Below are 17,897 nucleotides of genomic sequence, written 5' to 3' on the forward strand. Positions count from 1 at the left end.
TGGGGACACAAAACGGAAAAGCAGACGGAAAGGAGAAAAGGAAGTCTGAATGACAAGGGAAGGATACACACAAACACATCACTTAGGTTTAGGGTTGCCAACATCCTTGTGGTGCCTGGAGATCTTCCAGAATCACAATCATTTCCAGACTGCAGAGATCAGTTTGCCCTGGAGAAAATGGCTGCTTTGGAGGGTGGATCCTATGGCGCTGTATCCCACTGAGGTCCCTCCTCTCCCCCAAACCCTGCCCTTCCCAGACTCCACCCCAAATCTCCAGGCATTTCTCAATCTGGAGTTATCAAACCTAATTAGGCTTCATTCCAATTGGAACTGAGGGTTAAGTCCTTATGCAAGAGGGGTCAAAAGGCAGGTACGATACAAAGTACGACAGCACTACAGAGGAATTGGGGGGTCTAGACAAAAGGAGTATCTGGGTTGTAATGCCTACAGGAGAATCACACAACTTTAAGGTTGACAATGAGGAAATTGAAATTGTTGAAGACTTTCTATTCCTTTGCTCCATCATCAACCAAAAGGGAGACTGCAGAAGATTGAGACTGGGAAGGGCAGCAATGAAGGAGCTAGAAAAGATTCTGAAGTATAAGGATGTGTCACTGGCCACCAAGATGAAGTTAATTCATGCCACCATATTCCCTATTACTATGTATGGGTGTGAAAGATGGACATTGAAGAAAGCTGATAGGAAGAAAGTGGATTCCTTTGAAATGTAGTGTTGGAGGAGAGTGTTACGGATACCGTGGACTGCCCAAAAAACAAATCAGTGGGTTATAGATCAAATCAAGCCTGAACTGACCCTAGAAGCTAAAATGACTAAACTGAGGCTGTTGAATTTTGGTCACATTATGAGAAGACAAGAGTAACTGGAAAAGACCATCGTGCTAGGAAAAGTTGAGGGCAGCAGGAAAAGAGGAAGACCCAACAAGAGATGGATTGACTCTAGAAAGGAAGCCACAGCCCTCAGTTTGCAAGACCTGAGCAAGGCTATCAAAGATAGGACATTTTGGAGGACTTTGATTCATAGTGTCGCCATGAGTCGGAAGCGACTTGATGGCACTTAACACACACAGAGAGAAAAGGGCTAGTATGGGAGAAAGAGAGGAGCCATGAAAGCAGCATGAAACGTTCGGGCAACTGAGGCTGGTTTTTCTGGGCATCATCGGTTCTAAAGAGTGACCACATTAACCTTACAGATAAATTCCTTCAAGCAAAGCATTGCTTTGCAGGAATATCAAAGTACATGAGAACCTTAAATATGAAAATGTGATCCCACCATAAATTGGTAACACCATGCAACTAGCAAGACTCCTGGGTACCTGTGACTATTTCTTGAAGTCAGGGTCGGACACAGCAGGTACAGCCTCTCCAACCATGTGATACTGTGATGGGAGAAACCACCTCTTTCCTCCACACACATTCGGGTGCTCCAATAATCAGGACAAACTTTAAATGGGATATGTCCAAAATCAATCTTGAAGACCTAGGACCTAGCTCTTCATGTCTCTGGGCTGCACCAACAGAGACTCCAGATAGATTATCACATGATCAAATACTGCCCCCATGCAAAAATACTATTTCCAACACATAGAACAGTAGATCTAAGTGCAGGGCCATCTGTAAAAAGAGTCTACATCAGAATAAGAACAGAATGCTTTTGAAGGCTTCAGGTTGGTGAAGAACTTCCCTATGCAACTTTGCACATGCTCACAGTCTTGTTTAAATTACACTGCAACTCATGCAAAGCAGTTTAATTTGCACACTAGAGATTTCTGGCAGATACTGTGCTGCCATACAAACTAAACATGCATAGGTGCTTTGCAGGGATGGCAACATAAACAAAACCCCATGCAAAGTCACACAAGGAAGATCTCTTTCCTCGTTAGCCTCACATTTAAATCAGGTGCAAGACTGAATTTGGCTCATGTTTGCACCTTTAAGACGAGCGATCGAGGACTGAAATGAGCTCAGATGGCATGCAAACAGAACCTGTTCCACTAGATGGCACCTTAACTCAAGCAAAGACCAAAGTCACAATTTGCAAGGCTACCCAGGGCTATTTTTTTTGGGGGGGGGGCATCTTACTCCATTTCATTGTGCTTGTTGATAGGTACAAACAACGCAACCCATCTGGCTTCTCAGCCACTCAATGGGCAAACACACTACGATTCGAACAGTTGCAAGGAACAGAAGATCATAGAATCATAGAGTTGGAAGCAACCCAGGGTCATCTAGTCCAACCACCTGTACATCGCAGGAAATTCACAACTACCTTCCCCCACACACACACACCCAGTGACTCCTTCCCCGTGCCCAGAAGATGGCAACAAAAACCCTCCAGGATCTCTGGCCAATCTGGTCTGGGGGGAAAAAAATTCCCTAACCCCAAAGTGGTGATTGGCATTACTCTGGGCATTTAAGAGAGCCAAATACTGACCCAACCCTTCCTGCCCTCCCTCTCATGATCTGCCTAAGTTCACAGATTCAGCATTGCTGGCAGATGGCCATTTGACCTCTGCTAAAAACCTCCTAAGAAGGAGAGCCCACCACCTCCTGAGGAAGCCTATTCCACTGAGGAACCACTCTAACTGTCAGAAAGTTCTTCCTGATGTTTAGCCGGAACCTCTTCAAAGCTATACTTGCAAAATGTCACTGGAGTCAATTTTTTCATTATTCGGGTTCAAATTACGGTATGAAAAACTTCTTCATGCTTTCATACATTTACACAATAGCAAATTTTAATGCAGACTGGCATTATGGCAAGGAGAGGTTCTTAAGAAAACACTATTTCAACAAAGAACTGTATCCATTCCAGATAAACCTAGCTGGGTGCAGTGGTATGCAGGAGAATTTTTCCACACAGGCTGCTTAACGCTAGGCTTGCCATTTGCCTGCCTGCCTGCAGCAGGTAAAGCCCTGTCCTTGGCCCCAGTCCCTTGCCCTCCAGAAAGCAGAAGGAATGGGAGAAAAAAAAATGGCTGTCAAATGGCCTCCACAGTGACGCTCTAGAAGTTTCCCCAGGTCTCTATTGTAAAGATATGGGGGATTTCCTAGACAGCCTCCTACAAGTGACATCACATCCTTCCCAAATTCCATCACTGCCCCCAAACCTACTATGACTTGCAGAGGCAGTCCTAGCAACTCTAGTTCAGGCCGGCCCAGGAACAACAGGCTCAGTTGCTTCCAATAGGATTAAGTGAGCATATAAGGGGAGCCCTGACCTGGATGGCCCAGGCTAGCTTGATCTTGTCAGATCTCCAAAGCTAAGCAGGGGCAACCCTGGTTGGTATTTCGACGGGCAACTTCCAAGGAATACAAGGGTCGTGACACAGAGGCAGGCAATGGCAAACCATATCCGAACGTCTCTTACTTTGAAAACCCTACTGGGTTGCTTTAAGTCAGCTGTGACTTGACGGAACAAAATAAAATAAGGGGAGCAATGGGTAATCAGTGCTGAGCCGAAACAGAAAGAGGGAGGCAATTTCACAAAAACTCTTGCTGTCCATGAAATAGCCCCCCTCCCCAATTAAGTGATCTTTGACATAACTTTTATGGAGGTGAACGGCAATCTGACCCCTTGTAGATGATACAATCACTGCTGAGGACTACATCCTATAAATCAGCAATTGCAGTCAGCACGCTACAAGACAACATGACCCTTCCCTGCCTTTTGACAGCACTTGCCAAGAGAGGGAGGGAAATCACCCCACAACTTTCAAGCTGTCAGAGAGAAGCACAGCTCTCCTAAGTCAGCCACTGCTACCTTTGATCAGCATGGACACGGACAGAAAACAGGGTAGAAATTTTCAAAATAATAGCAGAAACAAGCCAAGTCAAAACCAGAGCCAAGCGGCTGAAGAACTTATGAAGGAGCTAACGTTTCACCTCTCTGAAGCAGAATGCGGCAAAGATGCAAAGAGCAATTTTCAAAACAAAATTCCAAATGCGTTAATTTAAATGCAATTGTGAAACTAATGCTGAAAAACAAGGCGTGACGCCTGCCTCCCAAACCAATCAGTATAAAAGGAACTGCAATCTGACTGTGCAGATTCCAGCTAACAATTTTAGCAGTACATTAACCAGTCTGACAGAGCAACGGTCCACCCATCTTTTTTAAACTATGTAATCCTTGTACTGTCGTACCATTTGACTCTGTAGCCATTCAATCAAAATCTCTGCTGTCGAATCTGGGACTTGACACCGCAATCCTTCTCTCTCATCCACTTCCATCATCTCCAACAGGCCACGCAAATCCTCCACCAGATGTAGGGCTCGCAGGCTCCCCATGAACGGAGAAGTTGGGGATTGGCAATCAAATATGCCGTTGGAATACTCCAGAGCCTTGGAGCCTAGAGGAAGACAACAGTCAAAGACAGCATTAGCTCATTGTTTTAACAGTATATACAGAGCCTCTATACATCCAAACGCACGTGTATGGGGAGAATATTGTTTAAACTGTGAAGAATCGCTGCAAACCTGAAGATTAGGAACCTTACAAAACAATTAAATGTATCTGACTTTTGAAAACCTAGCTTTTAAACAGAGCCAGCGGGGTGTAGTGGTTAAGAGCAGTGGTTTGGAGTGGTGGACTCTAATCTGGAGAACCGGGTTTGATTCCCCACTCCTCCACTTGACTGGCGGACTCTCATCTGGTGAACCGGGTTGGTTTCCCCTCTCCTACACATGAAGCCAGCTGGCTGACCTTGGGCTAGTCACAGCTTTCTAAGCCTCACCTACCTCACAGGGTGTCAGTTGTGGGGAGGGGAGGGGGAGGGGAGGGGATTGTAAGCCGGTTTGATTCTTCCTTAAGTCGTAGAGACTTCTCTTCTTCTTCTTAAAGCTGATACGAATTGGCTTTATAGCCTACTTTACAGTAAGAAAATCTGTCAGTAAGCCGGTTTGATTCTTCCTTAAGTCGTAGAGACTTCTCTTCTTCTTAAAGCTGATACGAATTGGCTTTATAGCCTACTTTACAGTAAGAAAATCTGTCAGTAAAACTTCCCTTATTTGTATCCTGACATTCTTCCAAAGTGTTTAGAGCAATGCATATATACACTGTTTCTGTATTTTATCTTCACATCAAGCCAGTGATGTGGGTTTGGCTGTTAGATATGAGGGAGCGTTTCTTGCCCAGAATTGCCCAGACAGACACCAGAGGTCTTAACCCCATTCTCCCAGACCAAGTTCTACACACAATCTACTACTGTATGCTAGCCCTACAGCCTGGTCTTATTGCTGTCTTATACAAGTATGCCCCTTCAAAGCACTGTAAATTAAACTAGATAAACCAAATTACATGTGTGACCTATTTAGAAACAAATACCACCTAGTGCTAATACATAATAGTATGTATAACGGCTGATCCACCAGAATTCAAAGGCATCCTGAGTATTCCTTTTCAATTGTATGCAAACTGCTGCTTCTGCTAAGTATATTAACTAGAAGCAGGCCTCTGGCCATGTTTGCAACATAATGTAAGTAATTAAGGATGCAATGCAAGAAGTTTATTTTGTGCCATCCACTGTTCAGATACTGTAGACATACTACCCTGATCCTGACCTTCAACAACAGAAAACATCAGCTCCTATTCGTGGCATTAGAGTACATAGTATGAATGAAGACAGACGCCCCCCAGGTCCCAGACCCTACCTGCTCAAAGGAGGAAGAGAAGGAGGAAGGAAGAAAAATCCACCCAGTCCCCTCTGCAAACTTCCCTGGGACAAGGACAGGCATGGCCCTTCTACCACGGTCTAGTCAAAGAAGAAGGGGGGCAGACCATAGGCTTATTGGGAAATTTCCTGGTGGCTATAATGGCCACTCCACCCTGATCTCAACATACCAAAGTGCTTGTGTACCCCACAAACTTCCATATCGATTCGAATTTAGCTGTCCTGTCTATCAGTCACATTTGTATCCTGCCCTCCCCTTCACACTGAATACATGAGGCCATTTAATTTTATCCTCACAGCAAGATGTGTGAAGTAGGTTGAGAGAAAGAAACAAATGGCTCAAGGTCCCCTCAGCTTCAGGCTAAGTAGGAATTGGAAACCAGGATGTGCTCAGCTTGGTGTAGCAGATAGCATGTTGGACTTTGCCAAGGGGAACTTGGTTTCAAAGCCCAGCTTAGACAGGAAGCTGAGGTGGCCTCAAGTCAATTATGTTGTGAGGTAAGTTCGGCTGGGGGAGGGGGGAAAGGAGAGAGAATGGCATATGTCAAACACAATAGCCAAGAGGGTTAAATAAACTTCAAAACATATACAAACGAGTTTTAATCATCCATTAATTACAATAAAGCAATAACCAGTAGGCCACACACGCCATAAAAAAATTGCTCTACTATACATAAATCTCTTTACCAATATGGCAGATGAACTAATATACACAACCAGCACCAAACAACACATATTCAGTTGGTCAAAGAATATGATAAAACACCAAAACACCAAATGCGTTTCAGCTACTGCCTTTCTCAGTGGTGCAATAAGTTTTGTCAAGCTGAAAGCTTCTGATGAATACAACAACATCAGATAATCGCTATATACAAATGTAACCACACATATCTCATACAAGTGGGAACCCGTAAGGATTTGCTGGAGGCATCTCCATTTCCCCTTCCCCCGCTATTTCCTCTTTCCCTTTCATGAAAGTCCCCTTTTCCTGCTTCCTACTCACCTTCTAGAGTTGCCAACCTCCAGGTGGGGCCTGGAGGTGGTTTATTTGTAGTTCAGTCGTGGTTATTAGTGAATAAAATGTATTTTGTTTGGAACACTGGGCATGTGTGGGGGGGTCTCTCTCTCGGACAATGCTCTGGAATAAAACCCTGGTATACACAGATAAAAGATCCATTGCTTATCCATCTGGAGACCTAAGGACAAGCTAATTGCCTTTCTCTGTCCCTCTGGATCCAGTTTGGGTGACACCACTACCTCTCAGAATTCCACAGGTGCCCACAGGCTCAGAAAGGCTTTAAGAAGAGAGTGGACATATTCATGAAGGAGAGGGGTATTCATGGCTGTTAGTTAGAATGGATACTAGTCATGCTGCACACCTATTCTCTCCAGTATCAGAGGAGCATGCCTATTATATTAGGTGCTGTGGCACACAGGCAGGATGGTGCTGCTGCAGTTGTCTTGTTTGTGGGCTTCCTAGGGGCACTTGGTTGGCCACTGTGTGAACAGACTGCTGGACTTGATGGGCCTTGGTTTGATCCAGCAGGGTCTTTCTTATGTTCTTATGTAAAGGTTAGAGACCCCTGCTCTAGGAGATCTCAGTGAAGAGTAGAAGAATAAGAATGTAGGTATGATGGAGAAAAGTTTGATTGTTTAGTTGTAAGAATAATTTAAAAAACTGTATATGTAGCTAGAGAACAGGTTGTAATTTCTTACTTAGATTTATATTCGACACAAACGAAAACGGAAGTATCTTTTTGTCTGTGGTTTTTTTCATTTTTATTTTGTTTACTGTAATTTTGTTAACAATAAATTTAATAAAATGCTTCTAAAAAACGGTTGAAGACCCCTGCTCAAGGAGATCTCAGTGTTTCATGGCTGAAATTGGTATAATGTTTATACTGCTGACATCTGTCTTGTGAAGTTTATGGAAAATACTGTTTTCACATTTTATAGGCAACTGAAGACTTTTAAAGTTGAAATTTGTTTGGTGTTTTTGGTTATCTTGATCTTATATTTGTATTTTTTTCCTGTCTATCTTCTATACTGATTAAAACATCACAGTTTTAGTTGGATTATCTGTTCCTCAAACTTTTTTTTTTGCTGTATTGTTCAGTCTGTTCAAATCCAGAAAATGGAGACCAGCCAGAAGCATATGCGATTACAAGCAGGTTATTAAGACAGCAACCCTTTGCCTTGCTGTCTCTCCCAGCAGCTGTGTAGTATGCAAGAAGTATACTACCTCTGAATGTGGAGTTTCCATGTAAACATCACAGCTGAGACTTAACCTTGTCTAATCCGCTTTAATCCACACAGTCTTAAGGCAGAGAATCTCTAAAGTCCTTTAATAAATTTTGTCAATTAATTCCCTGAAAAAATTATATGTTTGCATATCTTGCATCAGAGTGTGAGAATCTGGGCCTTTTTCTGATAGGTATTTGATTGCTCTACACAGATCTTGATAAAACAAACAATCTGTATAGAATCAGAGACACGTGGGTGGAAAGATGTGTTTCACATCTGTTACACACATGTAATACGCATTTATGATGTAAATCTTTCACAAGATGGTACAGTGGGGCCAGGGATGGCAGAATAGGCTTTCGGTCCCTTTTTGAAAGAATAAAGGAATAAAATTGAAGGAATAAAAATTCCTGAAACTGGAGACTTGGAACCTTCACCCTCCCAGCACCCACACACAATACTTTTCTAGCTTAAACAGCTGTTTGCACAGTTTGGCTTGGAATGGGACCAAACCAAAATGTTGATATGCAAAGCCGGAACTCCCTTCCTGTGGCAGTTCTCCCTCTGAACTGAATAAAAAACAAAGCACAGTCAAGGTCTAGTTCTCACAGATAGTAGATGAGCTGCTCCTGGGCAGCACCAAAATGGGACTAGAGCAACTGCCCTATGAGGAGCGGTTAAAATGCTTAGGGCTGTTTAGCTTGGAAAGAAGGCGGTTAAGGGGAGACATGACAGAGGTAAGTAAAATTATGCATGGTATGGAGAGAGTGGACAGGGAGAAGCTTTTCTCCTTCTCTCATAATACTAGAACGCAGAAGCATCTGCTGAAGCTGGAGGGTGAGAGATTCAAAACAGATAACAGGAAGTATTTCTTCACACAACGCATAGTTAAATTGTGGAACTCCCTGCCCCAGGATGTGGTGACAGCTGCAAACTTGGAAAGCTTTAAGAGGGGACATATGCATGGAGGAGAGGGCTATCATGGCTATTAGTAAAAATGGATGCTAGTCATGATTCATACCTATTCTCTCCAGGATCAGAGGAGCATGCCTATTATATTAGGTGCATTAGAACACAGGCAGGATGGTGCCGCTGCAGTCGTCTTGTTTGTGGGCTTCCTAGAGGCACCTGTTTGGCACTGTGTGAACAGACTGCTGGACTTGATGGACCTTGGTCTGATTCAGCATGGCCTTTCTTATGTTCTTACCACTTCCAACTGGAAGAGGTGTGCAGGAGGAGGGGAGTCTTGATTAACATTTAAAAACAAAAACTCTACACACAGAGAAAACTAGCACATCAAGAAAAAGCACTGTATCCTAGTTTAACCTTCTCCCTAATAGGCCAGTCTTGTACATGGAGCAGTTTATTTTCCCACCAGGAAATTCAATAATGCAGCTCTCCCGTCTGCCATTCGTAGTATAGTTTGAGAAGGGTTTCAACAGCTCCTCTACCCTGTGCTTGAACTGGGTCAAAAGCTGCCCATCTTTACTGTTCCCCTGTTAATAATCCAACATCAACCCACAGTATAATCTGGATTTGGAAAAATAAACACTTTGTGTAGACAGGGCCGTGTGCCAGTCATTTTTGCGCCCTAGGCAAGGCTAACTACTTGTGCCCCCTCCCTCCCATTGCTAACCAATTTTCAAAAACAGATGTCTTGTAGAAAAAACAAAAGCACAAAACTTTTTATAAGACGTTATAATTAATTATATTCCATAGCACTGTTGTGGTACTTATCTTAAAGTTAAAAAATATAAATTTTCAGTTGCATTTTTTTCAAGCAACTAATCTGTTTAAAACTGTGCCCCTCGGGCCAGGTCTGCACCCCTCTGAGGTCTGCGCCCTAGGCGACCACCTAGTTCACCTAATGGTAGCACCTGCCCTGTGTGTAGATTACAATAGCAGAGCCACATTACTCAACAGCTTTGAGAAGCAGATGGTGAGGTCTAAGAGAACTTCCAGCAGGCTGATGGATCTGCTAGCACAAATCTGTCCAGAGATGTCTTTCAGTTGAATTCCTGCAGTCACCAAGACAGTATACCCAGTGCCTTCCCAAGGCCAGAACCCAGTCCCCCCAGGAACAACAACAACAAAAGTTCTACCTGCAATAATGCCGTCCATCTGTTCCAAAGCTGCAGCCAGCATCTCACTTGCATCGCTCATCATTTTCTTGCTTCTTCAGGGTGGCCACTGCGAGCATCTAAAGCAACGAAGTGACAGTGTTACAGCATGTTTTGCAATGTCGCAAAAGTCATAAGGGGGGGAGGAAGATATCGGTAAAACCATTATTTCATTTCACTGTTTGTTGAACAGCAGAGCTTTTCTGCACCAGTGTCAACTTCCAGGCAGATTTATGACACCCAGGTCTGGCCTCACCTGAGTCGCTTGGGAACCTGGCATTTGCATGGGGTGTGAGCATGTGATACATTCCTGCAGAAGGCCTATTCCCAGCAGTGTGTACAGTTACAGAACGTCTGACCTGCTCCCTCCTAAACATCTGCTCCCTTCTAAAGCGGACAGATGTAAAATTTAGCCTGCCAGAGCATTAAGGTCTTAAAGCACCCTCAAGCCGCATCCTCTAGAGCTGCCCTCTTATTGCCAGTGGAATTGCTGTGGAGGATAAGAGGGGCTTTAGGCTTAGAGCTACCATCAGCCTGGATAAGTTCCAGAAAGTGTTAGAAATGAAAATTTCGGTTTATTCTAATGGACACCTAGACAGATTTTGTGCAGTGTAAAAAACACCGGTGCACTGTGAAAAAAATGTTAGTGTGGTTTTTGTCATAAAGGGCAAATCCTAGCCATTATGAAATGTGGGACTCTTTGGTTATGCTTTTCGTGGTGGAAGGAAGTCTCAGTACTCAAAAATAGGTTATAAGGGAAAGGATCTCCTCCCCAAATAATTTGGGGGGTGTCCCCTTTCTCCCCCTTTCCTCCCGCTTGCCTCTCTCACCATTCTCATTTCCTTCCCTCTCTCTTTCTTTCAGGAAAGGAAATTGGCTAGATTATTAAACGTAGACCGCTCATAAGAAAAAGATTGCGTGGCACATATGTCCTTTAATTCCAGTTGTGAACATCTGGATAAAATCATGACAATGTGAATGCAAATTTTTTCAGAGCTGTTCAAATCTGAACACAGGTGGATCTTCCAGGCCACAGGGGTGGCTTTATGGGTGCGGGTAGCTTTTTTGGGGGGGCGGGCACAGCACAAGAAAGGGGAAGGCAGGAAAAGAAGGTTCAATGAAAACTATGCTCAAAACTATGTTCTATTTGCAAGTCACTGGATCAAGCCATAGTGTTCATTTCAGAAATGTTAAACTAACTTAACATTTTTTACATGAATCAATGCAATTTGGAAACCATGGGAAGGTTGTTTTCCCATATATGTCTCCCCTTATTTTATAATACAATAACAATGATTACTTCAAACCATGATTGGTGCTGTGATCGAATGAACTGTTTCAGCCATCACTCTCTCCTATGCAGGCATCACAGGGATGGCAGTGAGCTTACAAACACAAATACTGAGAAGACGGAAAAAAACAAAAAATAGATAAGCAATTCCAAACTATCACTTGAAAGAGCAAATCGTGGTTTGGGTACTGAACTATGGGTCAGGACAAACCATAGTAAACTGTGATATTTGAACTGAACACACATGAAGCAGCCTGATACAGAAGCCAACCATCAGTCCATCAAGGTCATTAATGTCTACTCAGACTGGCAGCGGCTCTCCAAGGCCTCAGTCAGAGGTCTATCACATCACCTACTACTTGATACTTTCATCTGGAGATGCCAGGGATTGGACCTGGGACCCTGTGCATGCAAAGGTACTCTACAGCTGAGCCAGGGAACCTCCCCTTCTATCTTGGCTTCCACCCTTCTCTACTGGGCCCCATTACCACCTTCTACCTTCTTTCCAGAAGCGAGTACATGAAGGCCAGTCTAGGAAGGGAGGGTGCAGAATGTCCCCCTCATCCTGCTACTGCATCACCCACCACATGGCAGGACTACCACCCAGTCTAAGCGAAGCAAGAAATGGTGCCCATTATACCCCTTTTTCTCTCACTGCCAGGAGCCTCTATACCCAATGAATCATATTTACAGTTTCCTTTATTGACACCCTCTCTTCCCAATGGGCTGGCTACAAAGTACCCAGGTGGGGACTATTCTAGTGTTCATAGACTTATTGAAACAGGATTTTTTTAATCAGTGGCACCACAACCAAGGAACAGCCCTTTCTGGTTTCACCACACTGTTTTCAAATGCTTTTACATAGCTATTGTTGTTGGGGTTTTCTATTTTAAGTGGGCTTGGGGGATACAGCGCTGGTAGGTGCTTTCAAAAAGGCAATGAGAAAAGATAGTTACCACATAACATGTGGCAACAAATTTCTATAATAATAGAAAAGTCCAGTAGCACCTTAAAGACTAACAAAAATATTTTCTGGCAGGGTATGAGCTTTCATGAGCCACAGCTCACTTCTGAAGAAGTTCCCCCTCTTCCTCTAAAACAAATGATATTTTGCACTTGGAATGTATACTTAATTTTTTTTAAACTGCTATTGCCCTTGGTTCAAGCAAATAAAAGTACTTCCTGACTGTTCATAGAACCACATAAATTGTTTTTACAAGTAGTCACTCTGTGAAGAATCTTGGACTATCCAGAAAAATAATATACAGGGAATAAAATATTTTGGAAAGGGGACTCCCCCACCATAAGTGGCATCCATCTTTAAGGCCCATCTTAAATACTTTGTGAAGCAGGGGGAAGACTTAAATTTACTTCTAGATTTCTCTTCAGCACAGTGAAAACATAGGGAGCTGAAAGACTATAAATTACTAAGGATTAAACCTGGTACATATTTGCCAATGTGCAAGAACATTTACTATAAATACAGGTACAGCAAAGAACTAAAGTTGCAGCTCAGACAGGAAGAAGAATCTTACATGCTCTTATATCCTTAACAAAGGTCAACCCTTCCTCAAACCTATCCACACAGATAAGCTATGAAAGTTACCTAAATTCATCCACTGCCTAGGTGACGATATTGCAGATCTGCTACAGCTGTAGCAGCAGCAGAAATACCTGCCACACTGTAAACAGCTTTACAATATATCTCATTTCACCTCTCCACAAGACTGTGAGATGGTTCACTGTCATTCCCACCATACAGATGGGCAAGAGAGGCTATGAGTAAAGGTTGCCAACCTCCAGGTGGGGCCTGGAGATCTGGAATTACAACTGATCTTCAGACTATGGGAAACAGTTCCCCTGGGGGAAAAGGCTGCTTCAGAGGGTGGACTCTATGGCATTATACCACTGAGGTCCCTCCCCTCCCAAAACTCCACCTTTGCCAGGGTCTACCCCCAAATCTCCAAGAAATTGCCATCCTGGAGTTGGCAATCCCTACCGTGAGACACCTAGGACAGTCCACGGAGGGAAAAAGGTCTGAACTTGGATGCATGATGGCTCAACAGCTTTTATGCACTGGGTCTGGGTAGACCCTCTCCCTGTCCTGGGAGTTTCTCTCAGAAGCAATGGAGGAGTGGGGGATTCTCCCCTCCCTCATTCTCCTGCCTTGCCCCATGTTGCTTCCCTGGGGAAAGGTAGATGCATGAAGGTAGGATAACTTCTAAAAAGCAATTTAATCTTCTAAGTCGAAGGAGAGTTCACTTTTACTAAGTGTAAGATTGGGGGGTTATTCCCAAAACGAGGACGAGAGCATCTAATGCCTGCCCCCAAATGTCTATCTGGAGAAAATCTGGAAAAGGAACATCCGAACAGGCTCATTAGGCCATACTACGGTCTCACACCCTGCCTGCTCTTCACCCTGGGAGCATGCATGCGCTCTGGCATAGCAACATCAGGTGTGGATCTCATACCACTACTAGCTCCAAGGTTTGGCCCTGATATCAACGCAATGGGCTCATATCAGCAGCAGGGCCACCCATTTAAATGGTCTTCACTCTGGTGCAGAGGGCCTTTGAGAAACAAAGCAAGGTTTACATTAAATTCCCCTGAACATGCTACTTTATCAGTGAAACCAAACGTTCTGGTTTCCTTTTTCTGCAGCCAGTATGCAGCCAGTTTTATAAACTGATATGCCTAGTAGCTTTGTGATGAAGTAACCTATCTTGATTTGGTGTCCCCTCCCCATTTTCAGGAAAATCAGACCGAGGATTAAGAATAACCCTCAGTGAAAGAATTAAAATCTCCCTGCCTTTACACAGTGACATATGCCTCTTTTGATACGTTTCAAAGTTAGGGGAGCTGAATCTCAAAAGGCAAGTAGTTATCTATATGAACGAACCAAGAAAGCTAAAATCCTAAAGAAGTGCTAGATCAAAGAGCTGTGAAATCAAGCAAGCAGCAGCTTCAGATTTGCAGCAAGCAGACGACTGAAATACACACACACACGTAATTGAAACTCCGTCTGGCCCCAGACAAAGAATGAAAAAGCCCATTTTGTTTTTATAAAAATGGACAGAGAAGATCTCTCAATTACTGTTAACAGTTTGATGCTGAGATCTGGTCACTTAACCCACCCACCCCCTAATCGCAGAAGGCAGAGGCACTCAAAGATGACTGTAACAGTTGGACAGGTTCATAAGGGATTAGAAAGAGACACACCCAAAGCAGTGACATGAAGGAACACAACAGGCAACCTCCTCTGAGCCAAGGTGTTCAAACTGTGCCTGTATCAGGCCAACACAGCAAATCACACAGAGACAAAGTGGGTAACCTTCTCTATTTGTAGGTATTTTGAGCACACAGGAGCTTTTAATTCCTTATTTATCCAACAGCATACTAGCAGCTGAGACATGCAGTTCTAAACAGTACTGACCCATTCCAAATGAGCTACCGCCTTTTTTTTTTCAGTGTGTGGAACATAACATAAGCAACATCAGAACATAAGAACACAAGACGAGCCATACTGGATCAGACCAAATGCCCATCTAGTCCAGCATTCTGTTCATACAAGTGGCCAAACATTTATTTGCATTTAGGAGTTCCAGGCACACAGAGACAGGACGAAATTTAATCCATGAAGAGATTTCTCTTTAAATAGTCAAACCAGACATAACAATAAGGGTGAGCAGAAAATGGACAAGTATGGAGTCCTTACACCACACTGTTCCCCCTTCCCCATGAATGTCACTGCTTCAACTTCATACCATGGATAGGAGAAAACAGCCTGCAATGGTGGGACCAACATTTCACAGGTCACCCAAATTTAATCCAGTAAGCAAGGCAACTTCATGCAGCACTAACAGGGAAAGATGATAATGAGATAGTGGGGAGGGGTGGGAGAGAGTCAGCCTTTTAAATATGCAAATACCACCCTGAGGACACATTTGCTAGAACCCAGAACAGATGCTTTGTGACAAATGGAAACCTGTTTGTTTTTTTTCCTTTTATCCCTTAGAAGCTCCTTGATCCATTGATCTTGAGCAGCATATATCTAGTGTTTGAGGGATATAAAACAAATCTTGCCACTGACAATGTAGCCTTGGGATCCCTGTCACTTAATAAAAAGGCATTATGTCAGACACAGAGGCATTAGATTTGTATGTTAAAAGGGGGGGAGACATAATGTGATCGAAGTTCCTGGTAAAAATGGCATTCCAAAAGGGCATGAGCTAGTGAATCGATAGAGCCAGAAGAGCAAGAACAGGTTTGTTTTTTTAAAGATGCAACAATAGCATCCCTGAAATACAGTAGGAAAAATGAAACCAGATATTGTCTTTTACCAATCAATGCATGACAAGGGAAGGGAAAGAGACATAGTGTCCAGCAGTTTGATGATATTCACACAACCTAAGTCTGCAAACCTCCAGGTGCGGCTTGGAGATCTCCCTGGATTACAATTCATCTTCAGATGACCAGTTCCCTGGAGAAAATGGCTGCTTCAGAGGGAGGACTCTATGACATTATGCCTTGCTAAGCTCCCTCTCCAAACCCTGCCCTCCCCCAGGCTTCACCTCAAATCTCTAGGAATTTCCCAACCCACAACTACCATCCCTGAAATGAAAAGGTTAGCAGTAGGAAAGAAAAACATACAGAACAACACTGCCAAGGAAAAGAAATCCTTCTGACTAATAAACATACCAATAGCAGATAAAGAAATTTGCCCTGGTGCAAATGAAGCCCCCTCCTCAAATTGTTTTAAGGACCCTGTCAGGCAGCCATTTACCCACTTTTTTTTTTTAAACAACCTATGAGAATTCCTTCTCTCACCAATTAACACCTTGTTTGGGTTAGCAGTTCATCAAGGCTAGAAAGCAAAAGACAATTTGAGGCCAAAATAACTGTCCATTATCAACTGAGAATAACCTTGTCGGCTACTGACATTTCAACTAAGTGTCTTGACATTACAGCTGAAGAATTATTATGTATGTCAGGCAGGCAGGCGAGAAAGAGAGAAGGGAAATCTTTGGGCCCAGTTTCCTCTCCCAGTCTGGCTGCTAAGATTGTGTGCTATTTCCAAGAGTTGACTGAGAGAAGCATCATTTTTAAATGACAATCAAAGCCCTTCTGGCTAGATGAGCTCCACAGATGGATTCTAAAATAAACATACAGGGAAGAAAAAACACACAAACAAAGCTAAAAATGTTGCTTTCAAAATAAAGGATGGGCTGGATACTGGAATGCCAAACATTTACATGCACAAAGATCACAGTAGTTTGCTGCCTCAAAGAATAGCTAAGAGCTCAAAAGCTTTTAAAAAAAACTGAGGGGAGGCTTTAAAAAAAAACCCAAAATAATAAAAGCAGCCTGCACATGCACAGACCTTATATATGGGGGAACTTTTGAGAAGCATTCTGGATTGCTGTGTGTTGTGTGTTAAGTGCCCTCAAGTCGCCTCCGACTCATGGCGACCCTGTGAGTGAAAGTCCTCCAAAATGTCCTATCTTTGACAGCCTTGCTCAGATCTTGCAAACTGAGGGCTGTGGCTTCCTTTATTGAGTCAATCCATCTCTTGTTGGGTCTTCCTCTTTTCCTGCTGCCCACAACTTTTCCTAGCATGACTGTCTTTTCCAGTGACTCTTGTCTTCTCATGATGTGGCCAAAATATGATAGACTCAGTTTAGTCATTTACCACTGGATTGCTAGGGCAATGCAAAATTCTGCATGACAATTGAGCAAGGGGGGGTAGACAGTTAGGCAACAGAACAGGTAGGGGAAAAACTGGGAGGCTACAATGAGCAAGCAGGCAATACTCACCTCCATGGGTCACCCGGTGGCCCTCTTTCTAATTGCTCTGCTGTGCTATATAGCATCTGTGTTCTGGTTAAGGCTGGCCATGGCAGGGTGGGAATAATTTATGGCAGACAAGACATGGCCAGTAGGAGACCCTAAAGCCTACACTGAGAGATCCCACAAGCTCCCACAGACCACTATGAATCTCTTAAGCATGCATCAAGGTGGTCTCCAGCATTATGTCTGAAGTAGAAAGATGGGAAGGAGGGGAGATTAATGGAAATATCCAGGCTTGCTTTTTGGGTATATTGCAAAGAGGTTTTTTAAAATATATGCAATACAAAACGCCAAAAATTTTTGTTGGATTGCTTCTTTGTACTTCATAATAACCAAAGATGTAAGTGTGCCTGAGGAATAATCATGTAAGATCAGAAACCTACGTGGGAGACATGCCCCCTTCCTCAAAGGCACTCCTGGACTGCACAGCCCAGAAGATATGGAAAGGTAAAAATCATTCTAGACCGTTGCAGGAAATGGGCACAAGACTGTCATGGTTCTTACAACTGCAGATGAGCTAGTAGATCTGTCACTGGGCAGGGTCATTTCAGAGTGCAGATGGGGGGTTATGAATGCTCCTCTGTACAAGACTTCTCCTCCTGACTGCTTGTCTTCCATATGCAGGGTCTTTGGGGGGTATAGAGAAACAAACATCACATGAGCCTGTTCTTTCCTTTTGAATCTGTATAACACAAACATGTCCACCTGTTT

The 17,897-nt window shown here is 43.4% G+C and overlaps 1 protein-coding gene across 1 annotated transcript in view; it reads right to left on the reverse strand.

Moving 5' to 3' along the window:
- PPFIBP1 (PPFIA binding protein 1) overlaps window positions 1-17,897 on the reverse strand; it is a 138,541-nt gene that overhangs the window by 52,749 nt on the left and 67,895 nt on the right. The window contains exons 2-3 of the mRNA XM_056847629.1: window positions 10,031-10,128; window positions 4,159-4,364 (exon numbers count right to left, since the gene is read on the reverse strand). Coding sequence (XP_056703607.1) covers window positions 4,159-4,364; window positions 10,031-10,094 — 270 coding nt within the window. The 5' untranslated portion in view covers window positions 10,095-10,128. The remainder of the gene's footprint in view (window positions 1-4,158; window positions 4,365-10,030; window positions 10,129-17,897) is intronic.

Source organism: Euleptes europaea, chromosome 3 (assembly GCF_029931775.1).
Source record: "Euleptes europaea isolate rEulEur1 chromosome 3, rEulEur1.hap1, whole genome shotgun sequence".
Classification (NCBI taxonomy): domain Eukaryota; kingdom Metazoa; phylum Chordata; class Lepidosauria; order Squamata; family Sphaerodactylidae; genus Euleptes; species Euleptes europaea.